Raw genomic sequence first — 27,168 nt, forward strand, 5'->3', positions numbered from 1 at the left:
TAATCTAAGGAAAGTTTTAGCTTTGTTAGTTTTGTAAAGATTAAGATTATGCTTAGAATATTTTTAATCTTGTTCCGACCAATTCGAATCAAGCCTTAACCATACTATGTTTTAAATATTAAAGCTAAGGAAATCAGAACATATTCTTTAGATAGAGCATATATTTGGATATAAATAAGTGTAAATTAAAAATTTATAACACCCCCGACAAGTGAAGGTTACAGTAACTAGAAAAGAGTTTTCAAACGGCTGAACCGATTTTCTTGGATTATAGCTAAGAACTAGGGATGTTATGGATATATAATTTCGGATCCGGATATGGATATGGATATTGGTAAAAAATAATATCGGTTTCGGTTACGGTTATGGATATTAAATTATTTCGGATTATCCGATAGTTTCGGTTACGGATATAAATTTTTTAAGGAACTGTAAAATGTGAACTGATGAAGGTGTCGCATTCCAGCGGAGTGCACAGTTAATTCGTACGAGTTAGAGGTAGTTAGAGGTAGTATTTAGTTAGACTCCGCCCTATCCGAAACTATCCAAAACTTTCATTACGGATTCAGTTACGGTTACGGATATTTTTTCATTTCGGATATCCGATAGTTTCGGTTACGGATATGGATATCCATAACAACACTACTAAAAACACTCTCGATCAAGCCACCTTTCAAACAAAAAAAAAAACTGAATTAAAATCGGTTCATTAGTTTAGGAGCTACGATGCCACAGACATATACACACGTCAAACTTATAACACCCCTCTTTTTGGGTCGGGGTTTAATTAAAATAGAAAATTAAACAAATCAAAACTATTTCTTTTTTCCGAGAAAATTACATTTAAATTTGATTGGATAATATTTAAACGAGAATCAAAATATTGTATGGAAGGTGCTAGAGCGTGTTAGGGGAAAACTGACTCGTAAAGTATGTACATATATACATACGTATCTACAATCTGTTTAAAAGCAGCCCTGAACTAAAAGCTCTTGACAAATGGGCAATGGAGTAATGGCTCCAAAATTTAATGGATCTAGCACGTGAAAGCCGGTTGGCCATAAATTGCGTCTGTATAAGGAGCGCATGTTTACTCAGAACTTAAAACGGGACCGTTTTTATAAGATTTTAGTTTAGTCTACGAATGCCTCTCGTCAAATTGGATTTAGAATAGGGGGAAGAGGTTTGATTCACAGTTGGATTAATTTTGTCGGGTCTGGTGGAAGGATATTCATCACCATCAGCAGCATCGTCAACTGATAGACGCTAACTGCCGAATATAGGTTTCTTGTAGGAACTTCCACACGCCACGGTCTTTGCGCCGCCTGAATACAGCGGCTTTCTGCGACTCGTTTGATGTCGTCTGTCCGCCTAGTGGTCTTCAAATGCTGCGCTTTCCATGCGAGGTTGCAATTCCAGCAATTTGGGACCCCGTCTAGGAAATATAATCCATTCATTAAAACTAAACGCCTCGATTTCAGAATCCTGATTTTGGTTCTCATTTCCTTATTTACCGATTTTAGGCGTTTTGCCAATTTTTCGCAAAATACATGCTTATACCAAAATCTATCTTCCCCGATTTATACCTTTTCATTGACCTTTCGTCGATTTATTTAATAAACAAAGTTTTCAGCACTTGTCGCCCCTACAAGAGCATGACAACGACATAAAACACAAAGATCTTTGTCGTCAAACGCACTACAAAGTGTCTTCATACCGGTCACTCCACAGTACCGGGAAGGGCATGACGTCACGGGCGTCGTTATAGCAACTTTACACCCGACCTACATGCGCTCCCGGGACATGACTCATTCCAGAGTCCGGTCACTGGACTCATACACAGACTCAAATAAATGAGTGATTGCTTCCCAGGACATTCATCAAGCTGACGATGAGGATGGTTGTTGTAAGAAAAGAGACAAAAAACTTTTCATGTGCGTATCAGAAAAATCACTTCAGGCAGAATTCTTTTTTTTTTTTATTCAGATACAAGTTTGCCCTTGACTGCAATTTCACCTGGTGGTAAGTGATGATGCAGTGTAACATGGAAGCGGGCTAAATTGGAAGGGGTATGGTAGTTTTCATTTAACCCATACTCCTTTGGTTTATTTATGGTACAACCGTAACTCCAAATCGCTTGGTGGCACGGTTATGCCGGTAGGGTGGTAATTAGACACGGCCGAAGCCTCCCACCAAACAAAAAATTCTGAGTCGGACTCGCACACGAAGGGTTCTGTACCGTCCGTACAAGAAATAACACTACTTCTATGGAACTACGTGACCCGTTCATGATATACGCTGACAGACGGACGGATGGACGGACGTACAGGGGAGTAATAGGGTCCCGTTGGCACTTTCCGGGTACGGAACTCTAAAAAGCCGTAATGAAAACTGAAAAAACGTTGAATAGACGATTGAGTCTATGGTCAACAAAGTAGGTACCTAATCCCAGGCAGGGGAAGCTAGTACCGAGCCAGTTTCTGTCCTAATATTTTTAGCTTTAGTCATTCTCATAATCTAGACGGTACATACCTACCTATCTCTCGTAAGACAAGTTTAATAAGTATCCTAAAGTTTGCCTGTTCTACAGTTAAAATCATACTTAACGCAATCCAAGGACTTAAAAATGACTAATCGTAATCACCCTGATGAATTAATATTTCAATGAAGCCTATATAACGCCTATAACTATCAAAACCTATTTATAAAATCGGTCCATCTATTTCTGTGACCATTGCATAATGTGTCAGGGCGCACTAATTATATTATTTACGACTAGTTAACCGTAACTACGTTCGAGGATTTCAAAATTAATTATAAATCTAGATTTTCTAGACGTGTAGGTACAATGTTTCGACCTGAATACAAGTGAGTGGCAGGTTTTATTCGTTGCTTGGTGAAAATTTAGTTCAGTAATATTATATTTAGATTTTATTATATTTCATTATTTTATCAGAAAATCAAAAACAGAAAAAATACATCTTAAATCTAGGTAACCTGGATTCCTGTGAGGAAACCTGCATGCCTGAAAATTCTCCATAAAAGTCTGCCAATCTGCACTGACTAGCGTGGCGGACACTGGCCGAACCCCTTCTTAGTCTGAAAGGAGGCCTGTTCTCAGTAGTGGGCCGGCGATGGGTAGATCTTGATGATGATGATGATTTTATAACACAAGGTCCGACCGGCGAAGGACCGACGCGTCTCGCGTCTGTCTGCCTTCTTTTGAATATAATATTAAAAAGAAGGGAAGTGGCTGGACATGGTACGTTGAAGCAATGGTGGAGTGTCAGCATCGTCTAGGCAATTTTAAGAATCGTCAATATCGGCTCAGCGGCTAAGCCGTTAAAATATAACAGAAACATAAAAAATAAAACCAATAACAATAAAAAGGGATAAACTTATGCGCACACTGAGCTGGAACTGGGCAAATTGACCCATATTTCACCTAAAACACGCAATTTTGACGATTTTGGAACTTAATTTATTGATACTGCAGCTGTTTTTCGATTTCAGACGAATAAGTACTTACTAAAGTAAAATATTAGGTTAATAAGGCGTTAATTGTTTACTTTAAAAAATTAATCGTGAATCAAAACACATGAGTCCTATAAACAGAACAGATTTTGGGTGATCTTTTTGCAAGAAAACTCACAAGCGAGAAGTTTGCAGTGGGTAATTTTGTATTTTGTTGAAAAATTTAAACAAACATTAAGTTCCTGACACCCCCTACACTGGATAAGGGTGCTAAGAATAACATTTTCAGGAGGCAAAGAAAACAAACTGATAAAGCTCAATGGGTTGCGATGATGAAGTGGCAAAGGGCAGGGTACATGGTTCGAGAAACCGATAGACGTTGGGGTCCCAAGGTGCTGGTATGGTGACCTCGCACCGGAAAACGCAGCGTTGGGAGACCCCCCCCCACTAGGTGGACAGACAATATTAAACGAGTCTCAGGGAGCCGCTGGATTCAGGTGGCGATAAGAGACCTATGTCCAGCAGTGAACGTCTATAGGTTGACAATGATGATGATGAAACAAACAACCAGAAGTTAAGAACGTGGAATGTGATGCGATGTGTCAATCAAAAATGCTGCAAACCGACAAGATCAGAAAAGTTTAATTTCTGGGGTACGTTACGAGAAACAAGAGATATGCACTCCTAGTCCTATGCTAAAGATAGTTTCGGAAAAGTAGCAAAAAAAATTGTGGCTGTGTAACATCCGAGAGTTGGGAATCGTGAACTGGTTCGACTCATGAATGAAATGATGGATTATACCAAAACTAATCAATAATTACTACTTATCTAACTAAATAACTGTTCTTTCAAGAAAGTGAAGTCGGCATAAGAATGGCGTACAAAAAATCGATTTTTCTCCACTCTTTCTCAAGAATCGAAACCAGAACATTGATACTCTGTTTGGTTAACAGACGGTGAAAGTGGACTCTATTCCCTATCTCGATAAAATCCATGCAATAATTTATTTTTATCTGTCTGTCCGTCGTTATCTTTTCATGGACCATCTGGACCTATTCTGACTAAAGGTATAGAGATAGCTTACATCCCGTAGACCGACATAGCTTTGTTCTTATTCCGGAAAAGTAAAGAGCTCCCACATGGTTTTTAAAACCTGTCGCGACTCCGTCACATCATTGCTATTTGCTTGGCAAATAATAATGATAATTGAAACGCTGAAACATACGTCTTTTTCAGATTCTAAATAATAAAACTGCCTGTGTTTGAATCCTAATTTTAGTTTGGTATATAGTGGTACTGATTCTGTTGGCAACTAAATTTTAGAGTGTTCGTATCCTCTTCTTACTAATGCAATAAGAAGAGAACAGACACAGTTTGACAGATTTAAATTTAATTTAGAGCTGTCAAAACTCGTGACTTTAGCTGCCACTCGCGAGCCTATTGTTTTTTTATAGCGTGCACTAAAATTTAGAGTCTTTAAATGTAAAATTCATGTTCTTTCCCTTTTCAACAATATTAAAAGGAGGAGGACGCAGATACTCTAAATTTAGTTTAGAGAAAGACAACAGAATCGGTACCAGTATCGACCTATATCCAAAAACTGTTCTTTAGGGGTGAAATTTTTAACGCTGCTTAGTAAAGGTATTAAAAAATGAATATAATTATTTAACTATAAGTACCTACGCCTATTATTATGAAAGCATGCTCACGCATGAGCAATAGGCATGCACGTATTTCAGTTATGCATTTTACTATTACGACATGGCTACGACATTAATACTAAATACGACTTTGGGCGTGTCAATGCTCTGATTGATGGGACGGGAAAGGTTATTGGCACTGGATGCCACGTGGTTTGATTTATAGGGATTTGCGACACTTTTTCACTAAGGGCTTGGGCAGACACAACGCGTGTCGGAAACGTATGTAGGTAAACGTGGGTACAACTTGTCACATTCGCGTCATCATCAGCATCGTCAACCGATAGAATTCCACAGCTGGACATAGGGCTCTTGTACCTAGGGGTTTTCACACTCCACGGTCTTGCGCCGACTGAATCCAGCGGCACCCTGCGATTCGTTTGATGTCATCTGTCCACTTAGTAGGGGGTCTTTCAACGCTGCTCTTCACATTCGCGTGCTGCAGTACACCATCCTATTTGAGAAGTGTGGGGTTCGATCCCGGGCCTCTATTTTTTCGGAAAACTAAGTGCGTTTTAAACAATTAAGTATCATTTGCTTTAACGATAAAGGAAAACACCGTAAGGAACCTTCATGTCTGAGCGTTCTCTATAATGGTCTCAAAAGTGTGTGAAGTCTGCCAATTTGCATTTGGCCAGCGTGTTGAAGTATGGTTCTTCTCATTCTGAGAGGATACCCATGCTCAGTTGTGGGCTTGGTTTATGATGGGTTTCGGCATGCGTTGTAATGCCTTTTTAATTCCCAAGCTGTGTGTCAAACAATAATTAAAATCGCTTGTGAAAGTGACCTAACTCCAAAAAAGGTACTTTAGAAAAGGGTCTATGTGTTTTTAAATCTTGTAGTGAAATGGGCACTGGTTATACCTGTATAATATAGCCAGCTATAACACGTAAACATGTAGGTATAACATGTAACATGTAAACATGTTGAAAAGATTTGCATGTTAACAAAATAAACCTAAAGGGCACTTTCCTAGTGCCTATTTTTTTTAAACCAGAAAGTGATGTTATGGTTGCTGGATAGATTTTATATCACACATAATATCGTATGCCTACCCATTGCTTTTTTTTTCTCTCTCGTCTGGCTTTACAAAGATTAGCCAATGTCAAGTACCGTAGAGTTCCCTAACTTCGTCTGCTTTTGACCGTTTTTTCAAATTTTCCGCCAATCGGATGTAAAAAAATCTGTCGTCTGACAAACATCGTCCAATGGTAATAGTTCTTTTTATGTGTGTATGAAAGTGTACCTACTGTTTATAGTTTAGGCAAGCTAATGACCGTTAAAAAAATAGACGAAGTTAAGGTGAAATTCCAAACTTCATCTATGCATAGGAAATTAATTTTAAACATAATGCTAATTTTATCAAAAAAATATAAATAAGATAAAATTATCCAAAAGTCCAACTACACTATCTTAATGCCTTTTAATTTTATATATTTTATACTTTTATTTAGGTAGACGAAGTTAGGGCGTACTTTGTCCAAAATCGTTCTTAAATTCAGGGGTGGCACAAAGGTATCGTAAATAAAAATGAAATATGATGAATGAATTAAACACTTTAATCGTAGTAATCGTAAAACTGTCTTTTTCTTAGGCATTCTAATGCTAAATCCAGCATGTCTTGGCTGTGAGCAACTGTATATGATCGTTTTTTCTTTTTTACGAATTCTCGATTCATGTCTAGAGTTTTTGGATTACCTGTAAAAAAATTAAAATAATCAACTATTGCAAATATAAAATAGTGGTATATTTTGTAATTGTTAATTTTCTTCAAATATAAAAATTGAGTTCATTTCTAGCACTTTTAGTTGGCGCATGTCTGTTAATAAAAGTTTTTTCTTATAAAATTTCTAGGTTTTGCCCGCGGCTTCGCTCGCGTGAATTTTGGTTTATCATAAATCCCGCGGAAACCGTGGATTTCAGGATAAAATATACTCCTTCAGGAGTTTTCCTACATCACAAGTCTCAACTGTTTATCCTATTTGGCTGAAATTAGAAATGGAAATAAATTATACCCTGACTTAACACACAGGCTACTTTTTATCGTGAAAAAGCCATGGTTCATGCGGAATCAATAAAAAAAAACAACATTCACGCAGGCAGCGCCGCAGGAAAAACCTAGTAACTTTATATTTAAAGAAACCTTTTATTATCAAACATTAATTTAAAACACCTTAAATGCGCCAGAAATCAACTCTTTTATCAACTTACTTTACATTTTGTTATGTAGGAAATACATAGTTATTTATACAATATATCTACGTTTTTGTAATTATTCAGATACATAACAGTTTTAAATAGGTATAGAGGGTATAAAGTAAGAAAAAATACAGACCAGGTACTTTTTCATATAAGTATAGTACATAAAAAAAAAGTTCTTATTCTAATTTTGACGACCCTAAGGGCAGACGAAGTTAGAAAAACATCACATTACAGATTGTATCCTAACATTGTCTGCCCTAATATTTCTGTAGTTAACGAACATATCTGAATGATTTTTTTAATTTTGGTAATGGATTATATGAGTAAACTGTAGTAAAGATTTAAAAAACTTACCTCCAAGCAGTATTGAGTAATGACACAAATTTTCGGGGTCGGTAAAAAAGAAGCGTGTGTGCGATCCGAAGTTACTCACGATTGTGACAAAATGGCCACCAATATTTTGACAAATGACATTGCAATGTTGCCATGATTAAATATGTATACTTCCCAAATCACTACAATTAGTGTTTCCATAAAAGGAAAAAAAATATTGAATTTTTTAAATTTTAGCCGATGTTAGGCATATAAGTTGAAGTTAGGAGACTCTACGGTATGTAGTTATTTGTAACAAGTTAGTTAAACTATACAAGTATGGACCCCATCTGTGCCGGTGCTCGCCGACATACGCACAGCACCCCCTTAGAGCGCTTTCCAGTCAGTTTTAACAAAAAAAAAACACTCCAAAAAGTCACAACACGCGCGCCAGCAAACGCCACCACAGACGAAGTCCACCCATTGCTTTATACATTTAAATTAGTCTAAATTAATTAACAGAACCCATGCCATTTTTAAAATATCTGTAATAAATCAATCACTAAAATTAGAACAATATACTTCGACATGAACCCGTAGCCAGCAGTTCATTACCCGCTGGATAGATGGCGCCACCTGTATTAATATCTACACGTGCGGGCTACGTCACTCCTGCGTAGCTGAGTTTAATCGAGATACAATTTACCGCCAAGTCCCGCCAATCGCTAATATGACGAGCAACGGTTTCTGTCCACCTACGTCGAAGTGCAAAAAAACTGTTGTTTTTTTACACAGTCTCAGTAAGGCTCATTTTGTAACGGTAAATGTAATGTAGGTAGGTGCTATTTTAGTTTACGCTATGAAAAATTAAGCGAATGAGTACGAAAATAATGCACAACTGATTGTTTAAACAAAACTGAGAAATAAAACGACATAATTGTAGAAAAGATTGATATTCTTATTATTTATGTTGGATCTAGTTAATTCTAGTATCCAGTACTTATAGCAAAAGTCATTTTAGATTATTTTTTTGTTGACAAAACCGATACAGTTCTATGATCATGACAAAAAATATTTGATTTTGGTCTGAGAAAAGAGAACTTTTTAGATCTGGATTTCATGTTGGGTTTGCCAATTCTTTTCAAAAAGACTGAAAATTATATGAGGCCACAATTTAATCATGTAGGATACCTCTCCCGTATAGGTCCTAAGTCGGTTTCATTTTATCAGCATCATCACATACAACAAGTGTAAATTAAAAATTTATAACACCCCCGACAAGTGAAGGTTACAGTAACTAGAAAAGAGCTGATAACTTTCAAACGGCTGAACCGATGTTCTTGGATTATAGCTAAGAACACTCGATCAAGCCACCTTTCAAACAAAAGAAACTAAATTAAAATCGGTTCATTACTTTAGGAGCTACGACGCCACAGACAGATACACACGTCAAACTTATAACACCCCTCTTTTTGGGTCGGGGGTTAAAAATGTCAATCAACGACAGTGTAAAAAATTTATTATCAAAAAGATTCAATTAGGTACCTAGCATTGAAAGTAAAAGTACCTATTAATACGCCCAATATACTCAGTCATGGACTTGGTTCAACAGTGATTAATTTTAATTTACAATCATTTTGATTAGGTGTCGAAACAAGGCCGACCCGCCCTCATAGAAATAACAGAAGAAATCTTATGACATGCAAACAGCGCCCTACATCATTGATAACAAAGCAATGATAGCTTCAGTGGCTTCAGTTTATTACTCCCTAAAGTCAATTAATCTCTGTGGTCGTAAACGCCGTGCCAACCACGGATTAGCCAACTCATATCGCTCATAACAAAGAATTGAGTGCCAAAGTATAAGTGTACGCAATTTTAGTTTTGCAAACTGCAGTGGCATGATTCCTCAGCCATGTGGGTGTAAAAATTTTAATAAGTATTATCTCTTAGATCACGTCATTAAGTATGTATGTATGTAAGAAACTTATTATAACTCTGCTGACTCGTCCCAGCTTCATTCGGGTGGTTTTTAGGGTTCTGTACCTCAAAAGGAAAAGCGGAACCCTTATAGGATCACTTCGTTGTCTGTCCGTCCGTCGTGTCTGTCAAGAAATAGGGTACTTCTCGTTGACTTAGAATCATGAAATTTGGCAGGTAGTTAGGTAGGTCTTATAGCACAAATACAGGAATAAATCTGATAACCGTGAATTTGTGGTTACATCATTTAAAAAAAATTAAAACGTGTTTCAATTTTCAAAGTAAGATAACTATACCAAGTGGGGTATCATATGAAAGGGCTTTCTTTACCTGTACATTATAAAACAGATTTTTATTTATTTTTATGTATAATAGTTTTTGATTTATCGTGCAAAATGTTGGAAAAATACCCGAGTACGGAACCCTCAGTGCGCGAGTCTGACTCGCACTTGGCCGGTTTAGTAATCCTGAAATACGAGTTTCTTATATGTCCAAAAGCCCAACTATTTTCCATGCATGTATTCAGGTACGGAACCCTACAAAAATGATTAACGGAAAGATTTTCTTAAGACAGGTCATGTCATTGGACGGAAAAATTACGATGTTTCTGATGATGTAGGGAACTGCAGATGTTTATAAAAGTAGGTATTTTTAGAAGTACAACAAGGAAAACAACTAGCAAGCTTTCAGTGAGTCACATGATTCAAAAGCTCCCATTCGCCAACCGTGCTCCGTGAGAGTGCTACGTTTGCTACGTACGTGGAACCACAGTGTAGCAATCGTGCAGACAGTAAATGTCTTAGCCACGGTCTGTATAGTAGCCGGGAGCGGAGCAAGGATGGACACTTAAGGTCCCCACGCACTTGAACTGAACTGCAGCGGAACTGCGCGTCGCGTCAGCGCCCCGCACGATATTCTCTCCAGCCGCGCCACGCGGCAGTGACGTACGCGCGTCGCGGCTGGAGAGAATATCGTGCGGGGCGCTGACGCGACGCGCAGTTCCGCTGCAGTTCAGTTCGAGTGCGTGGGCACCTTTAAGCTGTGAGAACGTCAATTTTCTCCGCACGCCCTGTCTTTCACGCCGTTTGCCATGTCCTTTATGTACCTTTATAACTTTAAACATAAAAAGATGTATAAGTAGGTAATTTCCATAATATGTTTTATGGAGTGAGTTCTTGCCTGAAGTACAATAAATCAGGAAAACAATTGTGAATTGATTGTTTGTCAGCATTTGTCAGTTTTTTGTTAAGGGCTCAAGTGCGTGGCATGCCCAAAGTCTGAAAAAAATATAAAATTCATCATTATCTAAGAAGACTTTTGACATGTATGTCTTGTATTGTTTTTATCCGACTACGGCAAATCCAAAAGGAAGGGTTATGATTTTTTGTTGTACTTATCTATAATATTTTAGCTTACGTAAATTATGACTATATTTTATGATATTTTGTCTAGTGACATTCGTTTTGTAAAATATTGGCCATCGTAGTCATATTTCGAGCATACTCGATGCAAATTCGTTGCAATCCGAGATGCTTGCTACCTTGTTTGACCTTACTGTTGTTCTACAAAGGTACTTTGACTACTGTATGATTGCTAAACTGTGTTATTACAGAATTATACTCGTACATAATATTTGATTTACTTCCCATTTGTCGTAAATAGTCGACGCGTGACATGCTGATAAACGGTCTTGCGCTGGTAAAATTAATTTTCTTCTTAATAAGATAGCACGTAGTTTCTTGGCGCGAACTGCAGCATACCGTCATTTCCTGTGGACAAAAGCTTTGAATTTGCAAACTTGGTTTTTGTCCAGGGTAATGATCACAATATTATAAATGTGAAAGTGTGATTGTTTGTTGGTTTGTTGGTTTGTCCTTCAAACACGTCGTAATGGAGTAACCGTGGAGTAACGGATCGACGAGATATTTTACATGGGTTTAAAGACCTGGAGAGTAACATAGGGTACGGTTTATCTCGAAAAATTTAAGAGTTCCACGGGATTTTCGATTTTCAGCTAGTCTAAATATACAAAAGGAAATTCTGAGTTCATAAAATATGAATATTGAATATAGTACAATGTTTAATATAGTACTAAGTAGGTATAGTACTATCGGCAGTTGTCGAGTAAGTATTAGTCGGGTTTAAATGCTGTTTAACTTTATCTTGTTGTGTTATATAGTTACTAGAGGATGCCCGCGACTTCGTCCGTGTGGATTTAGGTTTTTAAAGATCCCGTGGGAACTGTTTGATTTTCCGGGATAAAAAGTAGCCTATGTCCGTCTCCGGGATACAAGCTGACCGTGTACCAAATTTCGTCAGAATCGGTTAAACTGTTGGGCCGTAAAAAGGGAGCAGACAGACAGACAGACACACTTTCGCACAGTTATAATATTAATTAAGTATGGATTAGGATGGCTTATAAAAACCGTTTAGAAATGTTTGTCTTTCCTGCAGTAGACGTCTGCACCGTGAACTCTAGAGAAAAGAGATGTCGTCATAATATTATTCATCACTCCCGATAGCAATCTCGAAAGAATTGGCCTAAGTTCAAAAACTTTTAATTAAAAATAATTATTTACAGTTGTGTTGTTTTTAAAGCGTTTCATTTTTCAAGCAATTAAGACCTCAAAAAAGTCAAAGGAAATGACGGATTCTGTTTTTCTCTATTTGTTTAAACGCTAATGTGCACATGCCAGCTAACCATAGTAGGTAAATGCGGATATATATTGCGTTATTTTTAGGATTCCAATGTCACTTCGGGCTTTACAATCATCATTATCATCACCAACCCATTGACTCACGGCTCACTACTGAGCACTCACTAGTCTCCTCACAGAAAGAGAATGTTCTGGTTTAAGACATTTATTGTTCCATAAAGGAATTTCCACTTAAATGGAGCTTACAGGCTATACTACAAAGTACAAAACTAAAATTACATCGTAAAGCGAGCGCATAATAGATAAATGCTAGTAGGTAATTAAAATAGGTTATTTAAATTTCTGATCTCTAATACTTATTATAGTAATATAACAAGGTTTTAGCCAGGATCAACAGATTTCACACACCTTTGAGGACATTATGAACAACTCTCAGGCCTGCAGGTCTTGTCGCGATGTTTTCTGTCACTGTTAAAGCGCACATAACTCCGAAAAGTAAGAGGTGCATGCCAGGGATCAAACCCTGGAAAAACACGATTGGCAGACAGACCAGCACAGAGACACGACAGAAGGATCCTGAAAGGGAGCTTTCCGGAGCTTTTTTTTTTTTAAAAAAATTGCTGCGTTAATCGTGACTAATACCCTCCAACTAAGCGTAAAGCTAGGAGTATAGGTACGACAATAGTGCAACGGCAGCAACATGTTGGGTTTGAACCTTCGATCTTTCGGATTTCAGTCCGCTTCTTTAAATCGTTGAGCTATTGAGGCTTCGGGGCTATTGCGTATCCCTGCAACCCTAAAAAACTATTGTTTTACACTTTACGCGATACGCATGTTGTGTGTGTAGTATGTACTTACGTGTGTGATTCTGCATAATCATTAAATACAGTAAGAAAATCATCGGCACGTGATACTAGGTCACATCAATATTAACAAGATCTTCACTTCCATGGAAAGTCGTACACACAGATAGATTTCCCAACCAGATTTGCATTGAGAGCGATTTTGATGTATTATTTATGTTACGGAGCGCTTACATGGGCAATTTTTTAAGCAATTGTTGCTCGGCAACACATATGGATCGATCTGGAGCAAGTGGGGCAATCTAGAGCAATTATTTCGCATAACATTGCTAAAATTTTCAGGTATAGCCGTGCCCCTTGAAACCCAACGTCTAAATTGGTTCTTCAAACTGTGTAACCCGCTCATTGCTAGTCAGCTTCGCAACTCATTGGGGTATGAACTGAGGAAACTAGTCAATCAAAATCTAAAAAGTATACTATGAGAATCTGCCTCGTGTTTTCAAACACCCACAGGTTTAATATTTTTATAAAAGCCCACAGTTTGCTAGCAAAACTGAATATTTTACATGGCAAAAAACAAATGTGATTTTGGGCAGGTCAATGTCACCAGGTGTTACATATTATACTAAGTCTTTTAAGATTTCTTCACATTATAAGAACTTATTATAAGGAAACACTCGTCAGTGAATTCAGACTGTGGAAAGTCTACACTTTACAGTGTTTATTACATTAAGTCATATTATATTAAGACTTTTAGGACTTCTTCACATTATAAGTACTTCTTATAAGAAAACACTCTTCAGTGGATTCAGACTGTGTAACGTCTACGCTCTACATTGGCCATAGGGTAGGGTACCTTCAAGTCAAGGCATCTTCTAGGCAAGCGCACTCCATCGTAGACCGTATCATCATTTTCCAGCAGATCTCCCATTGTGTAAGAAAAACGTATTCATGGTTATCGTTATCGGCAAAAAATTCTGCCCTTTGATTGGTTTATTCGCTGTTTACCTTTTTTCACAGCCAATCAAAGGGCAGAATTTCTTGACGATAATGGTAACCATGAATAGGTTTTTCTTACACAATCGGGGGGCTGATTACAACCAACCTCTTAAAATAAAATAAAAAATATAATCCCTATAAATTAAAAAAGTGGGCTTTTTCCAATAAAATAATTAGCAACTACGCACTCTGTCAGCTTTTCTTATAGGCCACCCTCAAGCCACAGCTTTTAAGCCACCCTCTACATCGCAGGTTCAACTTACGTTAAATGGATATGCAATGATGAGGTCTAGGTTGGAATACGATTGCCCAAAAGATACAGGCTATATAAAGCGGAATTTACATTACGAAATTAGTGGCACGAAATTAGTTTCACGACATTAATTTCATTATCAATTGCAAGTGTAAACGTCTAATTTCGTAATTACGACATTAATGCATGCACTAGGAAATAACACGTTTACATGTGCAATTGATAATGAAATTAATGTCGTGAAATTAATTTCGTTAATTCAGGCTACTGAATGTCGTGAAATTAATTTCGTTACTTCGTTGATTCAGGCTACTGAATCGCTGTAAAAAGTCGCTGTGGACGAAGTCCCTATAGTGGCAAAGAGTTCTTCAAAACTAATAATGTAAAATAGCTCTTACAAGTATGTCTGCCGCCCACAATCCTTCATTTACCTACTACATCCGCTTATCATGAATATTATGCTTACAGGTAAGTCACCACTCACCTTGGCCTTGGCTGACGTCAAGCTGTAAAATGGATGCTACTTCTAGAACCGCGACCAATGGATTAGCATTGATTTTTACTAGGTAGGTAACTAATATAAATTTTTTGTTTGAAACTGGTTTGCTTTAATCACTGGATCACGATGTCTACATTCTAAGATGGAACGTGCATTTGTAAAATTTCGCAAAATATCCAGTTTAAAAAAAAAATCTTTGGTAGTGTTTCTTTTTCCGGCTACCTGCTTACTCAACATCTGTTAGTCAACGATCTTACATAAAGTAGGATTAAAACCGAATTACTTTCATTTTAATCGTTTACAAAAATGCCAAAATATGGCAGATATGACCCATATTCGAGCGTCCCAAAAACATTTTCCGCTCTAGCACAAAGTTAACAAGATGCAATTTTGTGTTACACTGAACCGTTACTAGGAAATCATGTAATTTAAATGACTGCCTGCATTCGATAAAGGACCTTATCGATGAGGCTCTAGAATTGTTAATCGCATGAAATCTTACGGGAAATGTGGTACAGATTTATAGCGGAGTATTAGAAGAGCCGCGTATTTATATTAAGTGGAGAGAAGCTGTCGACTCCTACGCCGACGCCGCTTTTGGACGGCCACATACAAGATGTGACCCAAGATCTTAAGCCAAATTATAAAGAAGTCAAATAAAACCATGGATTACCCAATCATCACCCAATTTGATACGTAGAAAAGCTAATAGCTCTAGGGATCTGGTAAACGTCAAAGAATTCAATGATACATTAGGTGCACACTAAAGTTGACACTAAGAAGCAATTTCTGTCGCAGTAAATTAGGCGTAGGTAGGATTCTTTAGAGGAGGAACAGTAAAAGCACTTTGGCGTTGGACAGCAATAAAGTATTAATCTGGCTGTATTCTAGAGGCCGAAGCGACACTTCACTCTTTCGGCTAGATCGTCCAACTAATAATAATCGCGCATGTGAAATGTTTTGGCTGGTGCTTTTTGTTCGCCGCGGTTATTTCAGTTTTCCAGTAGGTTTCAGAACAAGATCCACTGTGGCCGTCTTCACAGTGCTGCCGTATAAAAGTGTGAACCTGATCGATCATTTGCGAATCTCTACCGGAAATGGATGTAAGACACGACGATTTAAAGGGACAAAACGAAAACGCAACCAAAAAAATGTGTTAGAAGTGTACTATCCTGAGTGCTGTGAGTGTGTGATAATCCTGGCGTATTTAAGTGAAATCAGTGGTTAACGGATCATTATCAAACATGACGGAATATTTCGGAGACTGGAGTGGCAACAACAACGGTGATGCTGACGAGATCGTGGAGTCGGAAACTGTGGAAACAGTTACCAGAACAACCACAACCACGAGGACGAGGAAAAAATCGGTGGCTCCAGATGTAAGTCCAAGCTCCCTATGGCTTTGTTTACGCATGAGCCAGGCTACGCGCCCTTGATCGTGACTGGTGCAGGTATATTTTTGCCACAAACGTTTATTTAGCACTGCGCTCTGAATTCCAGCGATAATTTTCAGTCTACCTGGCTTTGATCTCCGGGAACCCTGTATCGCTTCCAAGCTTTCAACATCGAATATTCTAATTTGGGTGGCGGAATTGTTAAGGTGTTTATTTTGGACTGGCAGACCGAGTGGATGTCACGGGCGCCGTCAATGCAAGTGATACGAACCAGTGTCCCGCCAAGGTGAAGGCAATACGTGGATGTCACCAGCAACTCTTTTATAAATCAACTGACGCACCGTCTCGGCAACTCTAAAAATACAATTTTTCTAATTTCAAATGCTGAGTCTGCTCGTATACAATATTTGTAATTCATGTGTGGTTTCCACCTGTTTCACAAAAGTCTCTTTTAATCTTCTTATAATCAGCACTTTACGATTGTTTTCTCGGGTTCTTAAGATCTTGTAGACTGTTTGTTGTGACAGCGACAAATGAAGAGAATTTACCTTTTAAATGACACAAAGTTGCCTTTGAAAGTTAGTCATGCTAGCTCGTTAATCGTCAACACAAATGCTATCTTACTTCGCAGTTTAATGTGTTTGTTCAAACGATTTAGTGTCAGCAATAATATCTATCATTTTATTTAACTGCTTAGGTGTTCGAAACAGATGAGAAAATGACGTCAAGTGACCTTTTCTTCAAAAGTAGAATACTTACAATATGTGTTATACGTATACACGTATGTCTTCGTTAGACATTATATTATTACAGAAAATTTTACATCAAACGTAAGTAAGTTCCGGAATGTTTAAATTATCTACCTCTAAGAACTCTGTAGTTTCATCTTAATATGTTACTATTTTATAATTGTCAAGTTCCACGTAATTTTAATGTTAATGTTTTCACTTAACGCCACATGAAAGTGTCAATGTACCGTGCGACGATCTTTAATGATCGTTGTTTATTAAGAAAACAGTTATACAGTTGGTTAGTTGGCCTTTAAGATTGCATTTATTTCTCCGCGTTAGTTATTCGTGGGAAAAACAAAAAACACACAAAAGCATATAAATCTCTCATCTTTACCTATAGAATATAATATAGTTGTCTAGTATTTATTACCTTTTCTCTTTTGCTTAATTCATCGATGCCTCTTCCAACTTTAGAGAGTTACCAATTGCAGAGTCACTTGTTTATGTGAAATCATTGTCAAGCTTGTCTATCATCAATATATACTAAAATAGCTTTAGAAGACACAAGTGTAAATTAAAAATTTATAACACCCCCGACGATCCAAAGTATTTGAGTTTTCCAAAACATCATTTTCAAATAAATAATTATCTTATAATTATGTATTTAGGCAACGTCCATCTTGACAGCTTGACATTTGTCTATTGACATAATATTATGAACCTAACGGTTATCTAACCTTCTTTTCTACAAGAAAACTAGAAAAGAGCTGATAACTCTTAAACGGCTGAACCAATTTTTTTAGATTATAGCTAAGAACACTCTCGATCAAGCCATCTTTCAAACAAAAAAAACTAAATTAAAATCGGTTCATTCGTTTAGGCGCTACGATGCCACAGACAGATACACAGATACACAGATACACAGATACACAGATAGACAGATACACAGATACACAGACACACAGATACACAGATACACACGTCAAACTTATAACACCCCTCTTTTTGGGCCGGGGGTTAAAAACGTGATTATGCATGTCGTGAGATTTTACAATCGTGACAAGATTAGCATTGATTTTAACAACAATAATGCCTCATTTTGTTATTTGTATTCGTATTCGTGCGGTGGTAGTTAGTCCATTGTCTGTGATAATCATATTGATGCGTTCAATCATAGCTATGTACTTTGCTTCTATTTATGCCTTACTTATTATAAAGTTGATAGAATCTCTATTGGGTTTCTACTGACCGAGATGCATAAAAAATTTTAAGGAAGTGATGAAAATTGAAAGTTGGTGTGATTGTTCTTCTGCGTTATGAAAAATTAGACCTAGGTTCCTTGGTTGAGTACTGGATTCACAATTTACCGCTTTCTACCACCTCTATCTTTCCTCTGCTGCACTTATTGGTAGGTATGTACCCATGTAGGAGGTCTCCATTCTAGAATCCCCAGCGACCCCAACGGGCATCGATTCTGTAACAGACATGTCTTCAGCTCGCTAAAACTTTTGGTTATATTGGTCACATAGTCCACTTTCTACCAATACTAATGTACTTACTAAGTAAGACTGTATTTTTCGAGCAAAATGTTTATGACGATCTGCACACTCGTTTAAAACTAAATTACTGGAAATACCTAAATGGTCTTTTGTTTGTATGAACAATGCTCGCGCCTTGAGTTTGAAGAAAGGAATTGCTTGAAGGCAAACTTGCATATAAGCTTTATTGTCCATTCAATCTTTGTTTCCGACGTCTTGTGTGTTCTCACTTGGTATGAGCCTTTGCGATTTACCTAATACATGTTATTTCATTTAGTGCTTAAATGTATGATTGTACTTTACAGTCGTCGATCGGTAGGTGACTTTTTAAAATATTTCAATAAGTCAAGGTTGCGAAAGGATCTGGGAACCCGTGGCATTATAATGCTAAAAAAAATTCTACCGGATGGTAATGAGGAAGGTATGAGACGCAAAGAGAGCTGTCATTATTACCAGCTGAAATTGGAAAAGATTGATTTTTTTTTTCGAGTAGGTACCTAGATAATAGTTAAGCAGTGTTTTCCAAAATTTAAGATTTGGGAAACTTTATAGGAGGAGATTTTAAAGTGAAAACTTTTTTGTACTGTTCTAGTTGTGACGACACTAAAATAAGAACAACAAACAGATTGTTAGGAATGTAACGCCAGTAAATAGGTTCCTACTTAAATGCCTAGCATGGTTCGTCACTGCTAGTGCGCCCAAAGACCAATGCATTGTGGCCATAGATTTAAATTTGGATTTCTGTGATTGTGGCCTACAGGTTGTAACCTTAGCATACCTAACCATAGATATGACGATTCAAAATGACTTTATTATATAAAAAATATTTGGTTCTATATTTGTTTTTGTGGGCTCGCCGGTATTGTTGGTTTCCATACAAAAATCAAACTAGGATATTGGCATAATTCGCAAACAGCGTTTACACGTTGGTCGTCACTTGCCGAACGAATGTGGCGTGCCGCCAATGTATCGTCATCATCATCACATCAACTCATCAACCGTCCACTACTGAGCAGAGTCTCTTCTGTGAGAATGAGTGAGAAGGGTTTAGGCAACGACGCTGGCCAAATGCGGATTGCTAGATTCATACACATTTGAGAACATTATAGCGAACTCTCAGACATGCAGGTTTCCTTACGATGTTTCCATTCATCATTTTAGCTATTGGATTAATATATAATTTCTTAACATGCACAATGCACATAGCTTGAACCAGTCTTAAAACTGCCCTGCGAAAAAACTAACTAAGAATAAAAAATTCACATTTGAAAACCTCTCGCCTTCTGGTGCCCTCCACTTTGCCTTGCACGAAAAGACTCTCGATGGAGTCACTAGTCACTCTCACGCCGCGCTGGGAGAACACTGTCCGAAGAAATATTTTAATATGCGACTCTGTAGGTACTAGCGCCGGAAGTGTTCTTGGAATATAGAGTCGGTCCATGAGACTCCTACCATTCGCCTCGAGCACCACATCTCCAGAGCATCAATCCAATAGTTGATATACTGAGTACGATTATAGAAACCTATTTATCCGCTGTGTTCTAATTTCTAAAACAAAGTTTGATGTGGAAAGGCGTGTAAACAAGGCGGTATGATTTATTGAATTCGCTTGTTCCACTTTGCGTAACAATGTAACATTTCCTTGAACAATCAATCTGATTTTTCAATCAATTTGATTGAACAATCAACTAGTTGTTCTGTTCTAACAGAACAACTAGTTTCGAATGTGCGTTTTGCATTTAGTCATCGTTCGCATAAGTTGCCAAAATATTTAGAAGTCACCATAGTGAAAAACATTATAAATCCTCCATAATAAAACACAAAAAATGTTTCTACCAATGCCCGTTACAGACTTTGAAACTATCCAACCGATGTGCCTCAAACCAGTTTCATTAGAAAGGCAATAATGCGAGGATGATTTCAGACCAATAAAAAGGATTATGGCACACGCCGGTTATCCGCTAGTATCTGAATAATTAAAAAAAATAGAGTTGGAGAGGCCAAATCGTAAACTCTTAACTTAACCTGGTAAAGAATCGAATTATAGATATCTACGTTTTCTTTAATTTCACAAGATTACGACAAATGACTCCTAAATCATAGAAATACAAAATGAAACCATCGTAAGGCTGCACACTATAACTAGGGAAACAAAAAATACTCATAATGGACTTTTGTGTCAACTAATCTAACATTCTATTTCATGAAAATTTCCTTTGATCCTCAATAATTATTTTACTCAAAACAGCATATTTTGACATGTTCCAGTACTGTTTTCGGCCGACGATATAAAAAAATGTTACAAGAACTGTGAAAGCTTTCACTCATCGCTCCAGCATCCTCCGGGGTCGACGCACCGGCGCCCCCAAACGCTAATGTTTATATTTGTGGAAACGCTAGAAATACCCCGGACATAAGGCATTCCACCATTAGCAGTTGGTACTCGCTAACCCACTTGCGCGATTGTCTGCCATTCGTCTGAGTTCCGCAAGTTCAAAGGTGCCGGCTTACATCAATATCTAATTGATATCGCATATGTACAACTCACGAAATTTTCTTGTAATGTGATGCCTTCCGACACCATACTTAATATTGTTTGTTTAAGATCATACTTTGATTCAATCATCAGGAGCAGATCATTTATTGCTAGATTACTTTCAAATTCTTTTGAAGCTTACCATGACCTACACTATTTTTACACGAATAGCAATGTCTTCTATATCAATCCTTCTGTCTTTGTTACCATTACACTTTTTTTTACAGCAACACTAATGTTTGGCACCCTTAGAAAATTGCAGTTTTTTTGGTCATTTTTTCAGAGTCACCTTTAATTAATATATTGTCGTAAATATCTTAAATGTTTATTAGAAACAATTTGAAAATCTCCTATTACACAATCTTCCATACATAAAACCTCAGCTTCAACTCAGCCTATAACATATTGGTGTAGTAATTTCAATAGCATTGCAATGTCTCTGTACCTGATCTTACAAAACAAACGATTACCATCTAACTCTTTACGCCAAATATCTTCCAGTAACTCTTAACTAAGGACTATAACTGTCTGCGTAAGAGCATGTTTCGCCGTTCCCTCTGCGCGATCGTTAACACGGCTATTTTAGCCCTCTATTATTCACGCAATTCTGACGTCTTTGGAGTGCGTGTTACGGCTTATTTTTGTATGAATGAAATTGTATTTTGGTTGTACATCAAACGGTTTCCACAACCCTCGATGACAGGCGATGAATGTGCTAATTGCTTGCGACAACCGAACTAAATACAATGTGCATGTGAGCCAAAATATTGGATTTTATGATTTATGTACGCCTTTGCGTTTTGAGAAATGGCAATTCATATTCGTCACTTAAAGGTCGAAACCTTAGAGTGAAAATTTTGGACTGATGTCTGCGCCTGTTTTTGTTGAATGATCGACTATTTAAATGAATGATAGGTATAATATTGTGTACCTACTGACTTTTGAAGTGTTTAGTATATGGATGATGTATTTAAAGACGATGTCAATGATGATATCGAAACTCCGAATAAGTTTTTGTATCACCAAAGCTGAAATACAGGAAACAGAATTATATTCAGCAAAGATTAACTTTTACACTTTTTCGAGATTGAATGAAAAAAGCTGACTGGCAAACAAGCAAGAATGTGGACGCTGGCCAAAAACATAGCACTAGGATGTACTGCGCAAAGGTAATAAATAAATTGCCTAGACGATATTCAACCAACAACAGTTCAATAGCATTAACAGTTACTGCGAAAAAAACAATGGCTGCATCATCAAAATATCTGGATGAGGATACAAAAGAAACTATAAATTTACAGGATTAAAGTCGAGAATCTCTTGGCCGATTTAAATTTAGTTGCGACTTTGTTAAACCTCCCGCATTCGCATCTAAAATAGATTGCCCCGCTCCGTCCCGCGAGATAGGTACATTTTTGGAAATCAAATAAACCCGACGGCTATAAATAGAGCAAAATAAAACAAGGTTGTGTGAAAATAGAAAAGGCGCGGATTAAACGAAATGATTCATTTTCGGAAAGGTCATTTTTACGTTTTGTTTATCATCATAGTAATAAAAGAGAGTGGCCGGGTGTGTGACGTCATCGAAGCTTGTAATGAGCGTGTAACAAACACTGATTCTAACTAAGATTGTCTGTTGTGCTAAATATATCTGTTACACGTTTAGTTTGCTACACCTCGTCTTTCAAACCAAATCAATTTGTTTTTGCAAGTTTTTGTGCAACAGTATTAAACGTTACAGTTTGCCTTGTTTGCAGTTTGCTCAGTTTTAGAATTACAATGATGATTTTTATTACAGCCTTTTTGATCTTAAAATATTTCTACAATCGAATCTTTTTCTTCTTTATTTCCTGAATCAATTTTATTTATGTTTTGCATTAATTTATTAGTAACTATTCTGTTTTGCTTTAAGTCAACTATTACTTTTTTTAAAGATAAAGATTCCGGCCATTATTATGTAAAATTTAGTCTTGCCCGACTTTTATTGCTCTATCATGCTTTTAGATAAATACTTTCTTACTTGTAAGCTTTACCTTGTAAAATTTTTGGATGTCAAGGGTTTTGGACTATTTTCAGGTACCAAAACGCATTAAATTCATACAAATTTGAAATTAGGTGCATATATCAGTATCACTAGGTTTGTGAAAATCATTGTCTTAGATCAAAAGCGATTGTGAAGACGCTGTAGTGCGTCAAAATGTGTGAATCAGTTGATTCAATGCTAAATTCAATGCAAATAATATAATCTGTTGAGTACATCCTAAACCCACTGGTAATTTTATGAGTATGACGAGCAACAAGTTTTCATTCTTGACGTAAATATAAAGCAAACAACCAATATTATGTTTTGTAAAAACAAGTAATACAAGAAATTCGCACCATTTACGCTGATTTATTTGGTTTTTATTCACTCTAAGGTTAAATTATGTTATTAATAAAATCAGTTTACAAACAAGCTTAGAATAAATAAGTAACGTGTTTTAAAAGTCAGAGCCAGATGCAAAAGCTATCGGTTTGCAAAACTAGACAGCATAATATCAGGATTAAGATTTCAAAATCGACGAGAGTTATGCTTGGGTCAACAAATAATTGTAACACTTGTAGATGACGATTGTTCAAATCAGAGAGTATGCTGTATATGAGTATGTGTGTATGAGAAAGTAAGCAACGTGACAGATGACATCAATATAAGGAACCAGGAAGCCCTACGGAGCAATAGCTGGTCACGACCGTAGACTGTACAAAGAGACATGTGATGTCTTCTTCATGGAACTTTCAATGGTTGAGAGTTAAGACGATATCAATAACGAATACTTGGGGCAACGATAGACTTTGGTAACCACGATTGCGGAACTGGTCCATTTCTTGTATTATTCAGTAACTAGCCGATGCCCGCGACTTCGCCCGCGTGGATTTAGGTTTTTCGAAATCCCGTGGGAACTCTTTGATTTTCCGGGATAAAAAGTAGCCTATGTGCTAATCCAGGATATTATCTATCTCCATTCCAAATTTCAGCCAAATCCATCCAGTAGTTTTTGCGTGAAGGAGTAACAAACATACACACACACACACACACACACACACACACACACACACACACATACAAACTTTCGCCTTTATAATATTAGTGTAATAGTGTGATGTGATTAGTGTGATTTTGGGTCCATTCGTGGAAATTTACTTCTGTCTGTAGAGTTTGCCAGCTATTGCCAAATTGTTACAATTAATTTCTAATTTTATGTTTATAATAAACTGCTTTAACTGCGGAAGTCTGAGAGCGATCGTAAAATATTGAAAACAGTGCGGCACTACGTAGTTCGTACCATGTAGTGGTTTGTTGACGAGGTTTGGCCCACGTTCAGTAAAGTTCCACTTCAAGTAGGTACCTGCGATTAATAAAATTAGACTCTAAAATGTACCATGTTGAAATTGTTTATTTACGTTTACCGGATCGTCTATAGGGATATTATTTAGTAGATTCAACTGCACAGTCAGAGTTGCAGTTCGTTGAGTGTAAGTAAATATCAAGTTAATAAACGAGACATCCTGATTAGGTTAATCTGCTAATTGATCTGCCAAAATTGTATCATCATCACACTAATATTATAAAGGCGAAAGTTTGTGTATGTGTGTGTGTGTATGTTTGTTACTCCTTCACGCAAAAACCACTGGACGGATTTGGCTGAAATTCGGAATGGAGATAGATAATATCCTGGATTAGGAAAACCAAAGAGTTCCCACGGGATTTCGAAAAACCTAAATTAACGCGGACGAAGTCACGGGCGTCAGCTAGTAATCACTATCATCGTCAGCAAATAAACGGCCACCGTTGGGCATAGGTGTCTTGTAGGGACTTCCACAAGCAAAGGTCTTGCACCGCGCCTAAATCCAGGGGATACTGCAGAGTCGTTCGATTGACTGGCCATCGTTTTCCCGTGCGGGTTGCCATTTTAGCACCGGATTGGGATCGCAACGTCAATCGGTCTTTCAAACTACATGCCCTGTCAATTGTCACTTTCACTTCGCGACACGTTGAGCTATATCGGTTACTCTGGTTCCCCAACGGATCTCCTCATTTCTGATTTGATTACGTAAAGAATCTCTAAGCTCTCTCCATCGCCCGCTGAGTAGCTCTGAGGTTCCTTGAGGTCCATAGTTAGCGACCACGTCTCAGATCGAAGTCATTACAAAATTGTATGGAGATGCCAAATTACGACGTTTGTTCAGATTCATCGCCACGCTCATAATATGTCATGTTAGCTAAACTTACATAATATATCATTCGCTATTCTTGAAAAATTGTTCATGATATTAACATTGAAATAAATGTATTATGACGAGTAATAAGATATTTTAAACTGAAAAGAAAATGAAGATAATTTGAAGGTTACTTCATGGCTATTTTACATAAATTTCACAAGTAGATAAATGCGATTTTTTTCTAAATTTTACCGTCAAATAAGAAACTGTTCCTTTTTTTGCCTGGTAGAGATTACTCTAAGGCCTAAGCAATAAGGCCGCCTTTGTACACTATTGTTTTTTCTGTTTTCTTGTTTCTGTGTTGTGTTCCTTTACATGTGTTTTTGTGTGCAATAAAGAGTTCTATCTATCTATCTGTTCCAATTCCTTTTAAATGACGTCATCTGTGAAAAAATCCAAATCATAATCGGATAGTTTATTGCCAGCAATCATCAAAACTTTATCATATCTGATAGTTGCTAAGTAGGTATTCAGTAAAAATGGCCCCAACTTTCTTTGAAGTGGCTGTATATGATTTGAATTGCCTGCTATGTATACCTAGACCTACATTCGGGTAGGAAATGAGTCAAAATATTTATTATTGTGCCTGGTGGGTGGACTCGACCTTGGTAGCGATCGCGGCCGGCTCGGAATGTCCACTTTATTAGTTTCTTTAACCATCACCATTCATTGTGATGGATTTATTTGAAACATTGAATTAGCAATGAAATCAAACATTATTCAACGGATTCAACGCTATTCTCTGAAACTTTCTTTGTTTCTATAAAAATATTATTTAAGAGGGGTCTCTCCGTCACTCGCTCCATACAAACGTAGTTCGTCTCTCATTGGAATACTACCCAATCATACTCAATGGAATTTTGTAGAAACGTTCCGGGAACGAATATCTATGCCTGCGGTTTTCCAGTTTTCCGTTAAAATATTCGGTTTCAAAGTTACGCGGTCTCAAAAATTCACATACAAATCTTTGAGCCCCTGTAATTTTAAAACTACCTACATATTTTTAGAAAAATCTAAAACACCACACACAAATGAAATTGGGGCTACGATTGTATGGATTAAGTGACGAAGAGAGCCCTGTTAAGAAATTAAAGTAAGTAAGAGCCGTGTCGACAAACCCGGCAAGATGTTATTGCATGACTAGATGATGCCCGCGACTTCGTCCGCGTGGATTTAGGTTTATAAGAATCCCGTGGAAGCTTTGATTTTCTGGGATAAAAGTAATCTCTGACACTCTATAACCATTGCTCCCTTGCAACACGATTGAAGGACAAACCAATAAACCAACAAACAAACACTTTTTAGTGATGGTGCACATTTTCGTCAGCGGTGATACGAATTTTCTTTATCTCAGGATCTCTTTCTTTGCTCGTTTGTTTATCAGGCCATATTTCCCATATTATAAATGCGAAAGAGTGTTTGTTTATTGGTTTGTTAATTTGTCCGTCAATCACGCCGTAACGGAGCAACGGATTGACCTAATTTTGTACATGGGTGTAGTTGAAGACCTGGAGAGTCACATAAGCTATTTTTTATCCTGGAAAATCAAAGAGTAGAGATCTGAAAAAAAAAAGAAAAGTGGATGTAGATTTTCAAAGAATTAGGATCTTTGAAAATCCACATCCACTTTTTAAGGTTTTTTTAGGGTTCATTACCCGAAAGGCCGACTATGTACTTACCCACCGCGGCTTACGGGACGATCGTGTGCGAGTCGGACGCAGTTTTTATATCTTGCATGTACAGTATTAGTAAATAAATCGGGCAACCCCCCCCCCCCCCCCCCCCATTCCCGGTGAATCCATACGATAAATCTAGACTTTAGGTGTAGAT

At 37.3% G+C, this 27,168-nt stretch overlaps 1 protein-coding gene across 8 annotated transcripts in view; it reads left to right on the forward strand.

The window, feature by feature from the left end:
- Window positions 1–27,168, forward strand: part of LOC123867734 (tropomodulin-1) — a 78,520-nt gene that overhangs the window by 15,367 nt on the left and 35,985 nt on the right. For 5 of the 8 annotated variants that reach the window (XR_006796482.1, XR_006796483.1, XR_006796484.1 and 2 more), the window contains exon 1: window positions 15,860–16,258. The exons of 1 other annotated variant lie outside the window; for it this stretch is intronic. Coding sequence is in view for 3 of the 7 variants with exons in the window: in XM_045909956.1 (XP_045765912.1) it covers window positions 16,124–16,258 (135 nt within the window). In the remaining 4 variants the exon portion in view is untranslated. Of the gene's footprint in view, window positions 1–15,859; window positions 16,259–27,168 lie in introns of those variants that run through there. 2 more of the 8 variants (XR_006796485.1, XM_045909961.1) reach the window with 1 other exon arrangement.

Source organism: Maniola jurtina, chromosome 8, assembly GCF_905333055.1.
Source record: "Maniola jurtina chromosome 8, ilManJurt1.1, whole genome shotgun sequence".
NCBI classification, from domain to species: Eukaryota; Metazoa; Arthropoda; class Insecta; order Lepidoptera; family Nymphalidae; genus Maniola; species Maniola jurtina.